The sequence below is a fragment of the Bubalus kerabau genome, chromosome 10, assembly GCF_029407905.1.
Source record: "Bubalus kerabau isolate K-KA32 ecotype Philippines breed swamp buffalo chromosome 10, PCC_UOA_SB_1v2, whole genome shotgun sequence".
Classification (NCBI taxonomy): domain Eukaryota; kingdom Metazoa; phylum Chordata; class Mammalia; order Artiodactyla; family Bovidae; genus Bubalus; species Bubalus kerabau.
The window spans coordinates 23,161,759-23,181,273 of record NC_073633.1 but is presented as its reverse complement, the minus strand read 5'-3'; the positions used below and the strand labels follow the sequence as shown (position 1 = coordinate 23,181,273).

Below are 19,515 nucleotides of genomic sequence, written 5' to 3'. Positions count from 1 at the left end.
TTCTAGAATTTTATATTATAATATGTACTCTTGTGTGTGGTTTCATAGCATAACGTTTAATATTTATCAGTGTTGACATCTATATCAGTAGTTTCATCTTTATTGCTAGGTAACATTTCATTGCATGGTACATACTTAGTGTATATACTTACATGGTATATACTTAAGTATAACCCATTGCATGGATTGTAACTTAGGAAGCTTATATATTTTTTTTTATTCTTTCTAAAATAGTATCGTAGTTTTTTTTTTTAATTTAAATTTATTTATTTTAATTGGAGGCTAATTACTTTACAATATTATATTGGTTTTGCCATACTTAAACATGAATCCGCCACGGGTGTACACGTGTTCCCCATCCTGAACCCCCCTCCCACCTCCCTCTCTGTACCATCCCTCTGGGTCATCCCAGTGCACCAGCCCCAAGCATCCTGTATCCTGCATTGAACCTGGACTGGCGATTCGTTTCTTACATGATATTACACATGTTTCAATGCCATTCTCCCAAATCATCCCACCCTCTCCCTTTCCCACAGAGTCCAAAAGACTGTTCTGTGTCTCTTTTGCTGTCTCACATACAGGGTTATTGTTACCATCTTTCTAAATTCCATATATATGCGTTAGTATACCGTATTGGTGTTTTTCTTTCTGGCTTACTTCACTCTGTATAATAGGCTCCAGTTTCATCCACCTCATTAGAACTGATTCAAATGTATTCTTTTTAATGGCTGAGTAATACTCTATTGTGTATATGTACCACAGTTTTGTTTTAAATAGGCAAAATACAGTATAGTATATTGCATGATGAAACTTTATTTCATCTATACTATTCTAAATTATAATTGTTTTGATGTAATTATTCTTTTCCTAGCCTGTTATTTCAGTTGAGCAAGATTTTAAAATGTATATATGTATTAAATACGTATTATATATAAATGTATTAAGAAAATTTGCTGGCACAGGAATGTGAAAGTGAAATATGATTTGTAATGAGCAATAAGTTTTTACAATTAAGATTTATTTTACTCAGTAGCATAAAATGCAATCTACTTGACTTTATTGCAGATATTAGTTACTTTACCTGAAGTATGAGAGCCTGAAGCTATAAGTGAATTGCTTTTCTAGTATCTCTTTAGCACTTTTTTCTTGTTGAGATGATCTAAGGATATTCCATTTTAAAAAATAGAATTATTTATTTTGACAGGCCTTTGGAAATGCAAAGACAGCTCATAATAACAATTCAAGTCGTTTTGGCAAGTTTATTCAAGTAAATTACCAAGAAACAGGCACTGTACTTGGGTAAGTAGCAGTATCAGGCTTTGGAGATGTTTAAATGTTTGCCATTGCCCCTTTATAAACCATAGGTTTTTCGTTTGCTCTTTAATGAAAATAGTGACATTAGTATTTACATTAAATTTTTTTTCTCAATTTTTTTTTCTTTTGGAAAAGTTCAAACCTGAGCAAAGTTCTAAGAATAGTGTACCATCCATCCACTCGTACTTAGATTTATAAATTGTTAACAACTATATGCATTTGCTTTATCTTTCTTTGTTATGCATATATTCATGAAAAAAAAATTGTCTTTGAGTAAGTTGGGTACATAACTGGACCCCTTGAAATAATTACTGTATTTCCTAAAGCAACCACAATGACATTTTCCTGTATACTATTTTATACTCAGAATATTTAATTTTGTCATAGTTACAGTTTTTGCTATTATAGTCAGTGATCAGAGTCCTATGATTGTGCCAGCAGTATTCTTTATAGCTTTTAAAAAATTAATAGACTACTTTTAGAACAGTTCTAGATTAATGACAAAAATGAACAGAATAAGGAGTGTTCCCTTATGCCTCTTGATGCTATCCCCTAGTTTCGTCTGTTGATAATATCTTGAATTAGTGTGTTCCATTTGTGTTGTTCATTGAATGGGCTTTGATAAATGTATAAAGGTATAGTTTCACTGCCCTAAAAATCCTCTGTGCCCACGTGTTCATCCCTTTCCACCCACTAACCTTTGGCAGCCGCCGATCTTTTCACTGTTGTAATAGGTTTGTCTTTTCCAGAATGTCACATAATTGGAAATTATATAGCATATAGTCTTTACAGATTGCATTCTTTCTTCTTTAGCAATATATATTGAAGAATCTTCCGTGTCTTTCATGGCTTGGTTTTATTGGATTAATAAATTTTGGAGTAATTAACATCTTTATTGTTTTTAGACATGTTTTTTAGCTTTTTATATTTCTTATTGAGTTTATTCCTAAATATTATGTTATTTTTAATGTTTTATTTTTATTAAAAGTGTGATTTTTCTCTTACATTATATCTTCTAAAATTGTACATTACTTGTATGTGTTAGTTGCTCAGTTGTGTCCGAATCTTTGCGACCCCATCAACTGTAACCTCCCAGGCTCCTCTGTCCATCAAATTCTCCAGGCAAGAATACTGGAATGGGTAGCCATTCCCTTCTCCAGAGGATCTTCCTGACCCAGAAATTGAACCCATATCTCCTGCACTGCAGGCAGATTCTTTACCATCTGAGCCACCAGGGAAGCCCCAATTACTTCTATTGATTTGTATATTAATTTTATATCTTACTATCTTGCTGAATTATTGTTTGTATTAGTTTTACTGTTGGTTGTTTCTCTTACCATTTCTAGGTTTATTATCTACTAAAATAGTTTAACTTTATTTTCTGTTCCTATATCTCTGATTATGTTCTATCTTGTTTGATTACATACCTGCTAAACTATGATAATATTTTTCTAGATACTTGTGTGAATGCCTTTACTTTTCTTCACTAAGTAGAATATTGGCTTTTCAGGACATATTATCATGTTAATGAATTAAGCATTGATTTTAATTTTCTTTGAGTATTTTTGTCAGTAACGGCTACTGAATTTTATTAAAGGCCTTTTTGGCATCCATGGAAATTAGTCTGATCGTCACCCTTGAATTTATTAATATTATCATTATTTTCCCAACATTGGATCATTTTGCATTCCTGAGAAAAGATTCTCATTTGATCAATACAAAGACACAAACACCCACAGATGTACACATACAGACATATTTTTATATGTACATATGTAAACTGGTTGTTGTGTTGTGTGCTAGTTTTTATTTATGATTTTTATATCCATATTAGTAAGTACTGTGTACTCACTCTCTATGAGAGTTCTTCCTTACATCCTGTTTCCTTCTTGAATTGAATCATATTTGTCTCTCTTTTTACATTTATAATATTCTGGTCATTGCTCTATAATAAATCCTGTCAGCTCAGTATGATAGCTGCTAGTTTGCCTGTTTTCTCCACTGGTTTGTGAGCTCCTTGAAAACAGGTAGTATATCACTTGAAAACAGGTAGTGTATCACTTATTTCTGTATCTGAACAGTGCTTACACAGTGCCCATTAATGAGTGCTTACTGAGGAAATTGGCAAGGTATAAACACATTTATTCCAGGATGTGGCAACAGCATGGGTATGTAAAGAAAGTATATCTTTGAGCCTTATTTAGTAGGCTAGCCAAAGTATAATATTTGAAAGAATGTACTCAGAGGTTAAAGTGTCTGCCTCCACTGCGGGAGACCCGGGTTCAATACCTGGGTTGGGAAGATCCGCTGGAGAAGGAAGTGGCAACCCACTCCAGTATTCTTGCCTGGAGAATCCCATGGACGGAGGAGCCTAGTAGGCTACAGTCCGCGGGGTCGCAAAGGGTCGGACATGACTGAGCGACTTCACTTTCACTTTCACTGTGGTATTGAGCCTGGAAATAAAGTAGAGTCTGTGTCATTGTAGGGTCTTGAGTGCCATGTTTTGAACTCCTGACTTCATTTTACTTTATGGAAAGTTAAAAAAAAAAAGGAGTTTATGAATTTAACATGGATAACACTAACAATGTCCATAACACAGAAGGCAGCTATGCTCACCACTGTACCATCAATGATAGTGGAAAATGTACTCTGAATAGTATTCTTTAGACTTTTGCATCTTTTCTAATAAAATATTTGTCTACCTTATATTGGGCTTTTATTATTTATATCAACCAATTCTGTTTTTATTCTAGTGCCTATGTTGAAAAGTATCTACTGGAGAAGTCTAGACTCGTTTATCAAGAGCATAATGAACGGTACATATTTTAATTTGTGTAATTGAGATTGTAATTAAATTGAGTGTAACACTTGTATCATACAGATTGACTTTTCAGATCTTTGTGTACTATGAGTTTTAATTCAGTTTATACCATGCATAGCTTTACATATAATTGCTATTTCTGTCATGGGAAGAATACTGTACTTTTTGAAGATGCTGTGAGATATTTTTATATGACTATATAGAATTACTGTCTTTTCTAAATTCTAGGAAGCCTATCAGAACAGGAAAATAGTGGTGTCTTAGGTGGTATCTTTTGTTTTGTTTTTCGATCTTTTGCTATGTCTTAGTGTTCTTTCTCTAATTTGAGATAAGTTTTTAATGAAGCTCTTAACTTTATTATAATCTTTGAGGTATATGGAATTTCAGAGATGATATATATGTAACTTCCTTTAGATGAGGAAGCCAAATATCAGAGAGATAAATGATTTGCTTCATGTTACAATGAGACAAAATGAAGAGCCAGACTTTGAAGTTAAGCAAGCCTACATTTCAAGTATTGGATATGCCTTTGGCATCTCACCTAACTTCTCTGCTTCTTAGATACTTTTTCCTATTTTGTAGATGGAAAACTATCCTTTAGTTGTTTAGAAGATTAAATGAAATAATGTTTATGAAATGCTTAGTGTAGTCCTTTTATATAATAAAGGTTCATTAAGCATTATCCTATGTTACTTTCTCTGTACTTTGTGTTGTTAGTGTTGTACAAATGTTTATAATAGTAGACTCATCAGTATGGATTTATAGTTGTTGCTTTTTGCCAATGTCTAGTTGGAGGGGAAAAAGCCTTACAAACAACACAGACATTTATACTACCTTTTACAATATTTACCTATGTAGTTACTGTTACTGATACTATTTATTTCTTCATGCTTAATTGAATCTTGTCTTCTTTAATTTCAGCCATAAAAGCTCCTTTTAGCATTTTTTATGGGGTCCATCTGTTAGCTGTGAAGTATTTAGTTTTGATCTATCTGGGAATATCCTAATTTCTTCTTTTTTTTTTTTGAGGATAGTTTTGCTGGATATATAATTCTTGATTTTTTTTTTTTTTCTTTTAGTACTTTGAATCTGTTTTCCTTTCCATGGCTCTTGATGAGAAATCAGGTGGTAATCTTACATTAGGATCCCTTGATGAAGCATTTCTCTCATGGTGCTTTGAAAATTTTGTCTTTGTCTTTTTATAGTTTTAATTTGTCCAGATGTGGATCTCTTGAGTTTTTCTCTCCTGGAGTTCATTAAGTTTCTTAGATGTAGAGCTTAATGTTTATCATCAAATTTGGGGGGACTTTGATCATTGTTTTTTTCAAATATTCTTTCTCTTCTTTTCTTCTGCTTTTGGCACTCCCATTGTGCATATACTGGTGTTCCATATTGTTCATTTGTTGGTGTCTGTTTAATGGTGTCCCACAAAGCCCTGAGACTGATAATTTTTCTTTCTCTTCCTCAGACTAGCTAGCTTTAACTGACCTTTTTTCAAGTTCACTGATTCTTTCTTCTGCCTACAAATCTTCTGTTGAGCTCCTCTAGATAGGTTTTCATTTTATTATATTTTTCAACCCTAGAATTACTTTCTGATTATTTTTTATAATTTGTCTATTCATCTATAGCTTCTATTTGACGAGACATCATTCTCATGCTTTAGTTCTTTAAACATGGTTTTCTTTAGTTTTTTGAATGTATTTAAAACAGCTAATTAAAAGTCCTATCTAGTAAGTTAGTCTCCAGATTGCCCCAGGAACAGTTATTAATGATTGTTTTTTCTCCTTTGTATGTGTTACAGTTTCTGGTTTCCTTGTATGACTTAAATTTTTGTTGAAAATTGGACATTTAGAATAATAATTGGACTTTCAAAATAATCATTTGGGAGCTGTAGATACGAGTTCCTCCCCCTCCTAGGATTTGTGGTTGTTAATTTTGTTCCTGCTGTTTGTGAATTTTCTGAGCTAATTTGAAGTCTAATTTTTTTTCGAGTTTAGCCATTTAAATACCTGCTTGGTTAACTTGTTTTTTAGTCACTAAGTTGTGTCTGCCTCTTCTGCTACTCCATGGACTGTAACCTGCCAGATTCCTCTGTCCATGGGATTTCCCAGGCAAGAATATTGGAGTGGGTGGCCATTTCCTTCTCCAGGGGATCTTCCCTACCCAGGAATCAAATTCGTGTCTCCTGCACTGGCAGGAGGATTCGTTACCACTAAGCCACCAGGGAAGCCCTTGGTTAGCTTCTCAGTGGTAGTTGGTCAGCTGTGTCCAAATCTTTGTGATCCCATGGACAGGCTTCTCTGTCCATGGAATTCTCCAGGCAAGAGTGTTTAGCCATTTCCTTCTCCAGGAGACCTTCCTCATCCAGGGATTGAACCTGGGTCTTATGCTTTGCAGGCAAATTCTTTACCGTCTGAGCCACCAGGGAGTGATTGAACATAGAATTCCATAAATGGTTGGTAACAATAAGTCTTCTAGTGTTTGTTTCAGGGACCATGACTTTTAACTCCTAGGCAGGCATTTTATAATTCTGCCTTAGTCTTTACTTCCTGCTTGTGGAGATCTTCAGAGTTAGTGATAGGTGAGAGCTTAGTATTTCCTCTTCTCTTTGCTGAGTAGACATGTAGCCCTGGGCATGGACACAACTTTATGCATGCATATGGCCTTCTAGATTCCCAGGAACTCACTGGAGCTTTTTAAAGCCTCTGTGGATGTCTCATTTCCCAGCATTTCTCTTTAAGTTGTTTGGTTAGCTTACAGTTTGCCCTAATATTTATTCATCGGTTCAGGCAGCTGGTATGTTCAAAAAAATTGCCACTAATTGTTTCTTACAAATGTCTCTGAAACAAAGATTTTCATACTGGGGTAATAACTCTGAATCGCATCAAATAAAGACAGAAATAGTAATGAAAGTGACTTCATCCACGGAACTACCAGACAGTTCAAATAATGATATTTTTCAGGGAATGAGGTTCTAAATGAACTTCACCCCTGTTCTGCCCTCTTCTGGAAGCTGCCAGACTTCTGGTGTCCACCTCAGTTGTAAGCTGTTGGTATTGAAAGCTACATGTATCTGGTAAGCAGGAGATGGAATAGGGCAAGTTAAAAGGCCACCAAGGTTCTGTTTATACTGACATTCAGCTCTTTTTCTTGTATAAACACTCTCTATATTGCTTTACATTTTTGGTTGATTTCTAGAGTTGATTCTGACAAATTTGCTAGTTTTCTAATTGGTCTTGTGGAGGGAATTTTTAGGGGTCTTTAGTGTATTGCTGCCTTCACCTTTGTCTTTTGATTCAACATACAAAACATTATCTTATTTTGTAGTACTTATTATTTGGCCGTCCCTTGTGGCTTGTGTAATCTTCGTTCACCTACGAGGGATTGAACCTGTGTCATGGCAGTGAAAGCACTGAGTCTTAACTACTAAACTGCCAGAGAATTCCCCTGTAGTATTTCAGTAGAGTTTATCACCTTTGTATTAAAAAAATGAAGCAAAGCTGAAACCATTTATAAATTAATTTCTTTTTCTTGTTAAATGATAACCATAGACCATGTTCATTATAAAACCATACTTCTTTGTTTCCAACAGGAACTATCATGTATTTTATTACCTTCTGGCAGGAGCAAGTGAAGAAGAGAGATTAGCATTCCATCTTAAACAACCAGAAGAATATCATTATCTCAATCAGGTGAGAGTTCATGAATATCATTTTGAAATGTAAGGCATTATTAAGTTTTAGCTCTTGAGAAAAGTTCTTTCCCTAGTACTCTGTTTTTGCAACCTGGTTGGTCGTGGCTGTTAACTAGCATTTTCATGTATACTATCTAAAAATTATGTGATGTACTTCTCAAGTGTAAAAATTAGTTTTATTCTTATATGAATCATAAAAGATAGTTATGTGCCTTTTGCTTTTTGTGAGACTCTTTGGGAGAATAATAAACTGTTTATAGATACCTCTAATTTAGAAAAATGGTTGACACTTTTCAATAAGTAAAGTGATTTACCTTTTACAGACCAGAGCATGTTAAATGTTACTAATGATTAATGCTTGCCCTAACAAAGGATTACTGAAACTTGTATTTGCATGTTTTGAAGCCTAATATATATACCTCTTTGCATGATATTATATACTGACTTAGAGTATGATTATTTTTATAATTTAGTGATTATCCTATTAAATACTCAGTGTGAAAATTCATTAAAGGAAATGACTTAGAGAATTTGTGTTTTACCTTGAAACTTAAAAAATTCTCCCCTAAACTTCCATAATAAGGAGTAATTCTCACAACTTTTCATTGCATTGGTTTGTTCGATTTTATTTCTTATATTAACAAAAATTCTAGAATCAGTAATAATGAAATTGATCTGACAGTACATCATTTAGGTAACAGATTGTCTCCCCTCATTTTTAATTGTTTGAGGCAAGATGTAATGTTTGTGGAAAGAAATTCCTTTATGGTAATTTTAAAAGTTCTTCTGAGGGATATTAAATTGACACTTGGATGGTGGCTCAAAGATTGTAGTATGTATTTAGGGCTTTGAAAGTAACATCTCACATTTTGTAAGATATAGAGCAGGCTGTATAACTGATATATCATAATTTTGAAACTACATATTTATATAAGTCAACAATTCTGTTACTATAATGAGAATTTAAAAATTATTTAAAATATAACTTCTTGGTACAATATGAGGCGTTTTTACTGTATTGAATTAAGTATATTAAAAAAATCATTGATTTAGCTTTTGAGTTTTCCCCCTTCCCTGTTTAAACTATTTGCCTTAAATTTGGATGATAAAATAGTTTCCTTTTGAAAAAAAATAGCAACTGCTGATAAAATGAGCTGATGTGCATATGTGTAGCATGTCTGAATCTTTGCTACCCCACAGACTGTAGCCCACGAGGCTCCTCTGTCCATGGGATTTCCCAGGCAACAATACTGGAGTGAGTTGCCATTTCCTTCTTCAGGGGATCTTCCCAAATCAGGAATCTTACATCTCCTGCATTGGTAGGCAAATTCTTTAGTGCTGTCCCACCTGGGAAAGCCCCTAAAATTAATACTAGAGAAATCTGGGGTTTATTGCTCCTCTTCCAGATCTTTTTGTAATTACTGGCCATACTATACATATTCTTATCTTAGGGTCAGTATTTGCAGACTATAGGACTCAACAGTTATTACAAATTTCAGAGTAACTGAACAATAGCAAATATGGATTGGTTATAATAATATATGACTCCCAGAATCTGAATGTTTATCTAGTTGTTTTGTGCTGCTATACAAAATAACTTTTCTTTGGATAATGGCGGTACTACCCGAACACTACAGCTAAGAGATCATTAGAAGAGTGTAATAATCATTACTTCTACCTAACTAATCTGCCTTACTTTCAGATAACAAAGAAACCCCTCAGACAGAGCTGGGATGATTATTGCTTTGACTCTGAGCCGGTCAGTACAAGTGCCTAAGTATCCTGTGTTCCTGCTAAAGGACCCTTTTTGTGACTTAGTTAGGAAGAAAGTCAGCTGAAATACAAACAAAAAATCTAGGAAAGAAGATAAATCAGTGTTTATTTTGTTAGAATTGACTTTTTTGTGTATGTGTGGTTTATTGATTAAAAACAATTTACCTTATTTGGATTTGGGGGGGCTATATTTAGACTATATTCAGTATTTATTTTGAAAAATAATACATTGATTGCATTCCTAATTTCAGCATTGTTATGGATCATTATAACCTATAGGGTTTTTTTCCCTTGACATTTATTTATTTATTTCAATTCTTATGTGGTAGTTTAGTTACCCTCCTATTATGGGTAGTATTTACTGTTTATTTTAAAAAGTTGCATCCTTCCTGTTTTATGTGTTTGTTAACAGTCTTCACATAATGAATACATGCATTTTTTTAATAGCAAGAGAGGCTATAGCCTCTATGTAATTTTCTAAAAAATTAAGAATTGAAATTCCTTTAAATAAGATTATTTTATGTTTCAAATTAAGTATGATTTAAAGGCATATATGATGTAATATAAAATGAGTAGGTAAATTTAGCATTATTTGTTATAATTTATAAAAACAACTTTGTAATTGTAAATAGAACATAAAAAATCTTTTTCCTTTACTTCAGTTTACAACTAGGTCAGATGTGAAAGGCTGAAAACACACACTCATCTATATATTCATTAACTAATGAACTAATGTATTAACTACGCCTCCTGGAAACGTAATATGTCTTAATCCTGCTTTAAATAACTATCACTTTAATTCTCACTGCATGTGATTACAAACTCTGCTAATTGCAAGACTATCAGATTTTGAGTAGATTTAGTAATTTTTCCTTCAGCTTAATTGCAGTACCGTTTCATAATCAAGTAGTTTGTAATTTCAGATTTGATGTTTTAGAAAAGGTAAATTTTAGACAGTAAATTTATACATACTGATAATTTTTAGTAGAAAAATTTTATGCTGTTTTTTTTTCTTGAGAAGCTTTAATCTTTTGCTTAGTATGCCAGTTGATTGTGTGCACCTTATTGGGAAGTAGGTAGGAGACTGGGAAACTCATATAGTGAATATAAGACTTGATTGCCTGTACAGAGCTTACAGTGAGATTGTCAGCTGGTCTGCTATTTAGACAGTCTAAGTAATGCTTAAGAATTTTTAGGTTCTGAAGTAGGTAGACCTGATTAGAAAACTGGCTCATCTACTTGTTAGTTTTGACAACCCAAGCAGGTGACTTGTCTTTTTGTTTTCATCCCCTCTTTAAGGGGAAAATAATGGTCTTTAACTTTTGTGAGTATTAAATTAGTGCATCTACAGAGCTTAATGTATTGCTTAATGCTTAATACTGCTACTTCTGCTAAGTCACTTCAGTCGTGTCTGACTCTGTGCGACCCCATAGATGGCAGCCCACCAGGCTCCCCTGTCCCTGGGATTCTCCAGGCAAGAACACTGGAGTGGGTTGCCATTTCCTTCTCCAATGCATGAAAGTGAAAAGGGAAAGCGAAGTCGTTCAGTTGTGTCCAACTCTTCGCGACCCCATGGACTGCAGCCTACCAGGCTCCTCCATCCATGGGATTTTCCAGGCGAGAGTACTGGAGTGGGGTGCCATTGCCTTCTACATAAAGCACACTGTAAATGTTTCCACTATTGCCGCCACCACTGAAAGCATTATCATCCATCTTTTCCTTTTAGAAGAAATTTGTAGCCATACTCTCCTACTCCCTTAATATTACTTTCATCACTATCCTCTTATTTATTATGTTTTCAAATATATTATCATTGGAACTTTAATTTTTCTGCTTTTTCTTGCAAGGTCATTTTAATGGAAGCAAGTAGTCTATCTGAGGATTTTTTGGTTAATTTTTTCCTCTTTGCACCTCCTTATGTCATATTTGGGGGCAAAGTAAACTTGTTTTACTCTGAGTTTTTAGAACTTATGTGACTAGCTTTATGGGAAGAGAGGATTAAGGAGGATTCTGCCGTTTGTGCTATATTACTTAATATACATTGTATGAAATTGTATAAGTGATCCCAAGGGGAACTTAAGTGAGAAAACTGCTTTTAACAAGAGACCTGTTGTTGCTCATTGTATTAATTCCTTAAAAGGGATTAAATCACCTATTAATAAAACAAGCTCAAGCAACTAGTATTTCATGAAAGATAGCAGAGGACTTAGAACAGATTTTGGTGTAACCTCCTCTGTTATTTGGGTGACTTATTTAACTGCTGAGTCTATTTTCTTTCCTATAAATATAGGTATAATAAAATGTACATATGCATAATTAACTTCTTGTGTTTTGAGAATTTAAAGATTATATATGGCAAGTGACTCTGATATTGACTGGTATGTAGAAGATACATGGTAAATGCTAATTTCCCTTCTTTAAATGATAATAATCTATTCTGATCATTTTACCTTAAAGCTGGTTCTGAATAACTTCAATGTAAACAGTTTCACCTAATTTAAAATTTTTCTGAATTAAACTTTGAATAGTTGGGTCCAACTATCAGGTGAGTTTAGTGAGAATTGCCAGAATGGGTCTCAGGATACTGAACACCATGCTGCAAAGGGATTAAAACATCATATTCTTAGTGAGGCCAAGCTTTCCTGGTCATTACTGCCTTTATAGGAACCCAACCATTTGTATTGTACCTGACCTCCCATTTTCCCATGAAGTAGACCTGCTGTAGGAATCCTATGTAACTGGACAGGAACCTTTGAATCCATAATATTTACATCCTCCATATCTTAAGCATTTCTACAGCATAACACTTTTACTGCTATTCACTGTCCAACAGTTTATACATTTGGGGTCATTCCCTCAAATTCTGCCTTTTTCGCTTTATGCCAGTCTAGTACGAAGGTCTCTGCATGCTGCACAACTTCCTTTGCAAATGCTTTTCCATTTAAAAACCATTACCATCCCTATTATACTTGATCATCATAAAACCGCTGGTTGTAGTTGGTATGATTACCTTTCACACAAGAGGCAACAGTGACTCAGAATTTAGGTGACTTCCCCCGTGGTGATGAAGCAATTTAATAATGTGATTGGGATTCAAATCAGGCTACGTTTTTTATATTCTTTTTTCTTAAATGATCTTCAGCATCTTTCAGTTCAGTTCAGTTCAGTCGCTCAGTCGTGTCCGACTCTTCGCGACCCCATGAATCGCAGCACGCCAGGCCTCCCTGTCCATCACCAACTCCTGGAGTTCACTCAGACTCACGTCCATCGACTCAGTGATGCCATCCAGCCATCTCATCCTCTGTCGTCCCCTTCTCCTCCTGCCCCCAATCCCTCCCAGCATCAGAATCCTTTCCAATGAGTCAACTCTTCGCCAGTCAAACTCCAGGACAAAGTACTGGAGTTTCAGCTTTAGCATCATTCCTTCCAAAGAAATCCCAGGGCTGATCTCCTTTGGAATAGACTGGTTGGATCTCCTTGCAGTCCAAGGGACTCTCAGGAGTCTTCTCCAGCACCACAGTTCAAAAGCATCAATTCTTCGGTGCTCAGCCTTCTTCACAGTCCAACTCTCACATCCATACATGACCACAGGAAAAACCACAGCCTTGACTAGACAGACCTTTGTTGGCAAAGTAATGTCTCTGCTTTTGAATATGCTATGTAGGTTGGACATAACTTTCCTTCCAAGGAGTAAGCGTCTTTTAATTTCATGGCTGCAGTTACCATCTGCAGTGATTTTGGAGCCCAAAAAAGTAAAGTCTGACACTGTTTCCACTGTTTCCCCATCTATTTCCCATGAAGTGATGGGACTGGATGCCATGATCTTTCTTTTCTGAATGTTGAGCTTTAAGCCAACTTTTTCACTCTCCACTTTCACTTTCATCAAGAGGCTTTTGAGTTCCTCTTCACTTTCTGCCATAAGGGTGGTGTCATCTGCATATCTGAGGTTATTGATATTTCTCCCAGCAATCTTGATTCCAGCTTGTGTTTCTTCCAGTCCAGCGTTTCTCATAATGCACTCTGCATATAAGTTAAATAAGCAGGGTAATAATATACAGCCTTGACGTACTCCTTTTCCTATTTGGAACCAGTCTGTTGTTCCATGTCCAGTTCTAGCTATTGCTTCCTGACCTGCATACAGATTTCTCAAGAGGCAGGTCAGGTGGTCTGGTATTCCCATCTCTTTCAGAATTTTCCAGTTTATTGTGATCCACAGAGTCAAAGGCTTTGGCATAGTCAGATGTTTTTCTGGAACTCTCTTGCTTTTTCCATGATCCAGCGGATGTTGGCAATTTGATCTCTGGTTCCTCTGCCTTTTCTAAAACCAGCTTGAACATCAGGAAGTTCACGGTTCACATATTGCTGAAGCCTGGCTTGGAGAATTTTGAGCATTACTTTACTAGCGTGTGAGATAAGTGCAATTGTGCAGTAGTTTGAGCATTCTTTGGCGTTGCCTTTGTTTGGGATTGGAATGAAAACTGCCCTTTTCCAGTCCTGTGGCCACTGCTGAGTTTTCCAAATTTGCTGGCATATTAAGTGCAGCACTTTCACAACATCATCTTTCAGGATTTGAAAGAGCTCCACTGGAATTCCATCACCTCCACTAGCTTTGTTCGTAGTGATGCTTTCTAAGGCCCACTTGACTTCACATTCCAGGATGTCTGGCTCTAGATGAGTGATCATATCATCGTGACTATCTGGGTTGTGAAGATCTTTTTTGTACAGTTCTTCTGTGTATTCTTTCCACCTCTTCTTAATATCTTCTGCTTCTGTTAGATCCATACCATTTCTGTCCTTTATCGAGCCCATCTTTGCATGAAATCTCCCCTTGGTATCTCTAATTTTCTTGAAGAGATCGCTAGTCTTTCCCATTCTGTTGTTTTCCTCTATTTCTTTGCATTGATTGCTGAGGAAGGCTTTCTTTATCTCTCCTTGCTATTCTTTGGAACTCTGCATTCAGATGCTTATATCTTTCCTTTTCTCCTTTGCTTTTCGCTTCTCTTTTCACAGCTATTTGTAAGGCCTCCCCAGACAGCCATTTTGCTTTTTTGCATTTCTTTTCCATGGGGATGGTCTTGATCCCTGTCTCCTGTACAATGTCACGAACCTCATTCCATAGTTCATCAGGCACTCTTATCTATCAGATCTAGTCCCTTAAATCTATTTCTCACTTCCACTGTATAATCATAAGGGATTTGATTTAGGTCATACCTGAGTGGTCTAGTGGTTTTCCCTACTTTCTTCAATTTAAGTCTGAATTTGGTAATAAGGAGTTCATGATCTGAGCCACAGTCAGCTCCTGGTCTTGTTTTTGTTGACTGTATAGAGTTTCTCCATCTTTGGCTGCAAAGAATATAATCAATCTGATTTCGGTGTTGACCATCTGATGATGTCCATGTGTAGAGTCTTCTCTTGTGTTGTTGGAAGAGGATGTTTGCTATGACTAGTGCATTTTCTTGGCAAAACTCTATTAGTCTTTGCCCTGCTTCATTCTGTATTCCAAGGCCAAATTTGCCTGTTACTCCAGGTGTTTCTTGACTTCCTACTTTTGCATTCCAGTCCCCTATAATGAAAAGAACATCTGTTTTGGGTGTTAGTTCTAAAAGGTCTTGTAGGTCTTCAAAGAACTGTTCAACTTCAGCTTCTTCAGTGTTACTGGTTGGGGCATAGACTTGGATTACCGTGATATTGAATGGTTTGCCTTGGAAACAAACAGAGATCATTCTGTTGTTTTTGAGATTGCATCCAAGTACTGCATTTCGGACACTCTTGTTGACCATGATGGCTACTCCATTTCTTCTGAGGGATTCCTGCCCGCAGTAGTAGATATAATGGTCATCTGAGTTAAATTCACCCATTCCAGTCCATTTTAGTTCACTAATTCCTAGAATGTCTACATTCACTCTTGCCATCTCCTGTTTGATCACTTCCAATTTGCCTTGATTCATGGACCTGACATTCCAGGTTCCTATGCAATATTGCTCTTTACAGCATCGGGCCTTGCTTCTATCACCAGTCACATCCACAGCTGGTTATTGCTTTTGCTTTGGCTCCATCCCTTCATTCTTTCTGGAGTTATTTCTCCACTGATCTCCAGTAGCATATTGGGAACCTACTGACCTGGGGAGTTCCTCTTTCAGTATCCTATCATTTTGCCTTTTCATACTGTTCATGGGGTTCTCAAGGCAAGAATACTGAAGTGGTTTGTCATTCCCTTCTCCAGTGGACCACATTCTGTCAGATCTCTCCACCATGACCCGCCCGTCTTGGGTTGCCCCACGGGCATGGCTTAGTTTCATCGAGTTAGACAAGGCTGTGGTCCTAGTGTGATTAGATTGACTAGTTTTCTGTGAGTATGGTTTCAGTGTGTCTGCCTTCTGATGCCGTCTTGCAACACCTACCATCTTACTTGGGTTTCTCTTACCTTGGGCGTGGGGTAACTCTTCACGGCTGCTTCTGCAAAGTGCAGCCGCTGCTCCTTACCTTGGATGAGGGATATCTCCTCACTGCCGCCCTTTCTGCGCCCGCGCAGCCACCGCGCAGTGGGGTTGGTCCTCCCGGCGGCCGCCTCTGGCCTCCGGCGGGTGGGGTTGGTCCTCCAGGCCGCCGCCCCTGGCCTCTGGCGTAGGGTAGCTCCTCCCGGCTGCCGCCCCTGGCCTCCGGCGTTGGGGCGTGGGGTAGCTCCTCCCTGCTGGCCACCGTCCCTGACCTCGTTCGCGGGTATCTCTTCTCGGCCGCAGCCCCGGACTTCGGACGCAGGGTAGCTCCTCTCGGCTGCCGCCCCTGACCTCGGATGTGGGGTAGCTCCTCCCGGCCGTCGTCCCTGACCTCGGACTTGGGTAGCTCCTCTCGGCTGTTCCTGCGCCGTCGCAGCCTGGCACTCTCGGCCGCTGCCCCTGACCTTGGACGTGGGGTAACTCCTCCTGGCCACCGCCTTTCGGGCATGGGGTCCTCCCGGCTTCTGCCCCTGACCTCGGACGTGGGGTAGCTCCTCTCGGCCGCCGCTGGTCGCAGCCGCCGGCTTGCTTAGTGCGCCGGCAGCTGCCCTCCTTACTCTCAGTCAATTATTCAGATTTATGTCCTATATTATCAACTAGTAGCTATAAAAATATAATTTTTATAAATAGCATTCTAAGAAATATAGACAGCATATGAGAAACGTGTGTAGTTTGATTTTGCTCTTCATTTTCTCTCCCTCAAAATACTTCCTACATGCCAGGCTTGTTGTAGGTACTTATAAGAAAGGGTTGTCATCATCTCATACAAAGGGAAAAAATGCTGATAGCTTGAAAGAATATTTTGGTGTATTTGTGGGGAGTGTGCAGTGGCATGTTATCACGTAAGACTAGAGCCTGAGCTGAGTTTGACATTAGGAATCAACTGTCTTCTTTCAGTGGAAAGGGTTTTAACAGTTGTTGGTTAGTTCCCTACCTCGTTCTTTGACCTTTACTGTTTTGTTGTTTTCTGAATGACCTCCATCAGCCAGTATTTGTATCTGGTGCTTAAAAGCTTTTCTTAGAATCCTGGAAGGCCTTGTGCTCTTGCCTGGTCCTGTAAAAGTACCTAGGAATTAACAGCTTATCTCCAGAACTGATGAGAGGTGACATTTAAGTGTTATGGCTCCTTCACCTTTCTATTTTTTATACTGTTTCCCAGAGGTTACTTTGGAAAAGTCCAGTTACCCACCTTGGTAGCTACTATAATATTGTACTCTATTTAGGCAACGTTGCCTTCCCTACATTCCAACGCTACTTGTACTGAATCTTGGTCTCAAGGTTTGCATCTGTATGAACCCAAATTAAGATAATGATATTTCTGGTCTGGTAGATTAATCTGTCCTTAGTTTTTCTAATACCATTGTCATCAAGGAAGTTCATGTTAAATACAAGTATTTAAAAGTTCATTATGATTTTGGTCTTATATTTCTGAAGAACATTTGATTATAGATAACAGCAGGTATAAATGTATTTATATTTTAGTTATTTTTTCAATTTATGCTCTCAAAATTTTATCCACACTGTTTTATTCATTCTTGAGATAGATAAGAGAAGCTGTCATTTATGAGAATCATTACTGTATTACTGAGTTTACACAAGTTGAAGCATAGGTTGTTTTCCCTCCACTTATTTGTTACAGAAAAATTTTTACTAAATTATAAAATGAGTGAGCTGTTTGTGGTTTTAGGGGGAAGAAAAGAAAGAGCTTTTAAAACACTTTAGGAAAGAGAAAAATGTGTTAAGTTAAAATTTTTTAGTGGGTTAGGATATTGTCATGTCTGTAGAAATATGTCTTAATATTACTTACCAAAAATTTTAGTCAGAAAGAACTTTTCTTAAAGTGAATTTAAAATCCATGTGTACCTTTCCATAGAGAATAGAATTATTTTTAATAGCATTTTAAGACAGTGTTTAAAATTTTATTATTTATATATATTCATTTTTATAGTCCCTAAAGCAGGTTGTACATGGTAGATACTTGATAAGTACTTTTTAAAAAATAGATGAGCACTTTGTTTATTTCTTTAAAAGTAATGTCTCATTCAGTTAAATAATTCATTGATTGTATATTTATTCCAGTAATTTCCTACTTTCTTCTTAGCACTGACTTGATATTGGAAATCTGCAGTAAATGAGACAAATAATAGTTCATGTGTTCATTGACTATTTGATAACAACATTTCATAGGAAGATAGGCATTAAAAAATAAATACATGTGAGGAAGTTTTTGAAAATGTAAGTGTAAAGGGACTATGAGAACACATAGTGAAGACAGGTAAAGCCTTTTTTTAATTGTTTTAAAGATTTACAGTATTACCAAATGGTACAGTGTTACCTTTTGACTTTTGGGGGAACTGAAATGCAAGAGTTGCTCTAGAAGAGTAATATTTTTTAGTCTGGTAGTCCATAACTGTTTTTACTGGCTTATATTATGAGGGTTCTTTTGAAAGTTTTTGTGCTTTCACATATACGTCTTTATTTTGCTGATTGCCATGTTATTTATATTATTTGTTAGGAACTATTTATGTGATAGCTAATGTTGATGTAGTATAAACATCTTTATATTAAGTCTAGGCTCCTCTTCTCAACTAAATTAATGCCTCTTCTAAAATATATTTTTGTGTCCCAGGATCTAGTTCAGCATCTTGCATATAGATAGGCATCTATTAAATATTTGTTGAATAAATAACATTTGTATGTGGAATTGATCTCTTAAATGCTTCACATCTCCAAGACTCTTCAGAACCACTCAAAATCAAACTTGGTATCAGAACATTTTATGACTCTTGCTAGCTCCTTATTGTAAGTTACTTTTGAGATCCTTGCTTGGGTGGTTGTGAAGAAGAGGGAAAAGTTAACATACTGGTATTTAGGTAGGTATATGTTTGGTTTGCATGCTTGTAGTAGGATATCCTAAGAGTCTAATGAATTTGATGATATCTAAATATGCATAGGTATGCTTATCTAAAATTACTATATTTCTGAGTGGCTTAGGTTGCTTTTCAATAGGTAATCTTGATTTTTCTTTTCCATTTTTCTTAAAAAAGCAGGATTGCTTCACCGTGGAGGGGGAAGATTTGAGGCATGACTTTGAACGCTTACAACTAGCCATGGAAATGGTAGGATTTCTTCCCAAGACACGAAGACAGTGAGTTTATTTCTTGTATTCCTTTACCCTCAGTAGAGATCCTTTGAAACAGTTTTCTAATATTCCTGATCTAGTGCCTTTTCCATCTTAAGCATTACTTAGAATTAGGAAATTTATTTTTGTAAAAGACTTGTTTTGAATTGCTTTCTTTTGTCATGAATTCTTTGAGAATCTATTGAAAATTAGAGCTCTTCTTCCTAAAAATGTAATCCATAAACATTTGCATATTATTATAGAAGTTCATGGTGCCCCCCAAACCTCTCCATGT

At 36.4% G+C, this 19,515-nt stretch overlaps 1 protein-coding gene across 12 annotated transcripts in view; it reads left to right on the top strand.

Annotated features, from left to right (window-relative positions):
* MYO9A (myosin IXA) overlaps positions 1-19,515 on the top strand; it is a 255,948-nt gene that overhangs the window by 72,173 nt on the left and 164,260 nt on the right. For 5 of the 12 annotated variants that reach the window (XM_055536869.1, XM_055536875.1, XM_055536876.1 and 2 more), the window contains exons 3-7: positions 1,205-1,299; positions 4,068-4,130; positions 7,728-7,827; positions 9,532-9,588; positions 19,147-19,247. In XM_055536869.1, the coding sequence (XP_055392844.1) occupies positions 1,205-1,299; positions 4,068-4,130; positions 7,728-7,827; positions 9,532-9,588; positions 19,147-19,247 (416 nt within the window). Of the gene's footprint in view, positions 1-1,204; positions 1,300-4,067; positions 4,131-7,727; positions 7,828-9,531; positions 9,589-14,780; positions 16,516-19,146; positions 19,248-19,515 lie in introns of those variants that run through there. The other 7 variants (XM_055536880.1, XM_055536877.1, XM_055536870.1 and 4 more) reach the window with 5 other exon arrangements.